Consider the following 1,966-nt stretch of genomic DNA (forward strand, 5'->3'; position numbering starts at 1 on the left):
AAAAAAAAAAAAAACTAACCTCGCTTTCTTGAAATAAACTCAACTTTAGTTGCATTAATTGATTTTTAGGATTAAAGCAACCTCACATTCCAGGGATACATCCAACTTGTTCACCATGTATCAGCTTTTTTGTACACTATTAGATTCGATTTGCTAGTATTTTATTTGATATTAGAATTTTTATTTATGTTCATGATGAGATCTAATTTTCTGTTCTTTTGTAAGCACCCTTTCTCAGGGTTACAAAAAGAAGTATATTATAACTAAAATAATAAAAGAATAGTTAACTACAAAAATAATGAGCATGCTAAGAATACCCCTTTTTTGGAGAAATACAATTGAGAATTATCATTATTAAATCATCAGGTTGAAGATAACTGAAATGCACGTGTGTTTCCTGTAAGGAGTAACACAGTAATTCAGGAAAAACAACATAGATGAATTTATCAAATTTACTAAGAGATCATGCTGTCTGGGAATGGAGAATAAGACAGGTTTTGATGAAGAGTTGAAGCTGGGAAGGGTCTAGAAAGGAGGAGACTTATCTAAAAAGGGCATGCCTAAATGGAATTTAGTAGAAAACTGTACCAGGCTGATGGGGACCTACATGAAGTCATGATCTCATCTCTCATCAGGAGAAACTGAAAGTACACGCTCTAATACTTAATTTTAGCTTAGAATGAGGCATAAATTTTGTGTTTCCACTAATTATCTTTTTACCTCTCAGTTCAAATCAACATCAAATAAGAACGTATCTGTGGTAGGATGGATGGTGATGATGGCTGATGACCCGGAACATCCAGATCTCTTCCTGCTGACTGACTCTGAGAAAGGTGAGTTGTTAGAATAACTAGGGTTTAAGATACTGCGTATAGGTAACTTTCATTCTGCCAGAACTAGTTTAACCGGAATACTCAACAAGGGAAGTGTTAGTGTAGTTGTATCTATTGAGGAACATCTTCATCACATAATGCATTTTAATGATATCAATATTTTTAGAGCTTATTTTCTTTGCTACATGGTCACAAGCTTGAAAGTTCAAAGCCCAATTAATCCCTAGAGAGCTAACTAGGAAGAGAGGGAGGAAAGAAGGGAACATAAGAGTATATTAGCCCACTGTTGTTCTGAATTCCCAGGGACTTGCCAGATGGGCAGTACCCCTTCATTTATACCTTGAAATAGATTGTTATTCTTAAGTTCTGAAAATGGCAAGGTTTTCCTTAAGTGATATTTATTTTGTTACCTTAAGTTAATTGGTTATTTGGCTCAAATCATTCTCCAAACTAATCATAATACTTTACATAGAACATGTAGAGACATATGACTAAACTAATTGGCTGTTGACCACTGGAGTCCGTAAAGTGGTTGAGCGTAGTTGGAGGGGGCTGTGTGGAATCCCCTCGCACCTCCCTACCCTGCCTGTGCTGTAGGGGACACCTCAGGGGCCTTCCGAGAAGATCCTGAAGTGGTCGCTGCTCTTCCTGCGTAACAACTGCCAGCTGTTGACAAGCACCACAGAGTAGGCCAGAAAGGAGACTCTTTCATATCTGCTCAGAATCTTCCCCGCCAGCAACTCACAGCTGAAACAGATCATATTACCTTTTATTGATTTTACAACTATATTTTGACCTTTGTTTATTCAGATGCTATTTTGTATCAGCAGAGAGGCCACATTTAGGATATTATATAGTGTTTTAAGTCAAAAAAAATAAAATAATGAGCAAATATATTGGATGCAGGAAAAAATAATAATACCAAAATGTCTTGTTTTTAGATTAAATAGATTGATTTACAGAGTAAGGACTCCCTATTCAACATTCTGAATTCAAAACCCCAGCCCCTCAAAATACCAAAGGTATTATTCGTAAAGTTACATTTTCAAATGAGATCATTTTCATTGGATTTAGTTAATCAGTTCTTTGTTTTCCTTCAGTTTTTCTTAGTGTGCTTAACAGAACTATTTCCT

The 1,966-nt window shown here is 35.7% G+C and overlaps 1 protein-coding gene across 1 annotated transcript in view; it reads left to right on the plus strand.

The window, feature by feature from the left end:
* Nucleotides 1-1,966, plus strand: part of RALGPS2 (Ral GEF with PH domain and SH3 binding motif 2) — a 191,660-nt gene that overhangs the window by 154,788 nt on the left and 34,906 nt on the right. Inside the window, exon 15 of the mRNA XM_012646525.1 lies at nt 728-833. Within this exon, the coding sequence (XP_012501979.1) occupies nt 728-833 (106 nt within the window). The remainder of the gene's footprint in view (nt 1-727; nt 834-1,966) is intronic.

The sequence above is a fragment of the Propithecus coquereli genome, unplaced genomic scaffold (genome assembly GCF_000956105.1).
Source record: "Propithecus coquereli isolate 6110/MARCELLA unplaced genomic scaffold, Pcoq_1.0 Scaffold246, whole genome shotgun sequence".
NCBI classification, from domain to species: Eukaryota; Metazoa; Chordata; class Mammalia; order Primates; family Indriidae; genus Propithecus; species Propithecus coquereli.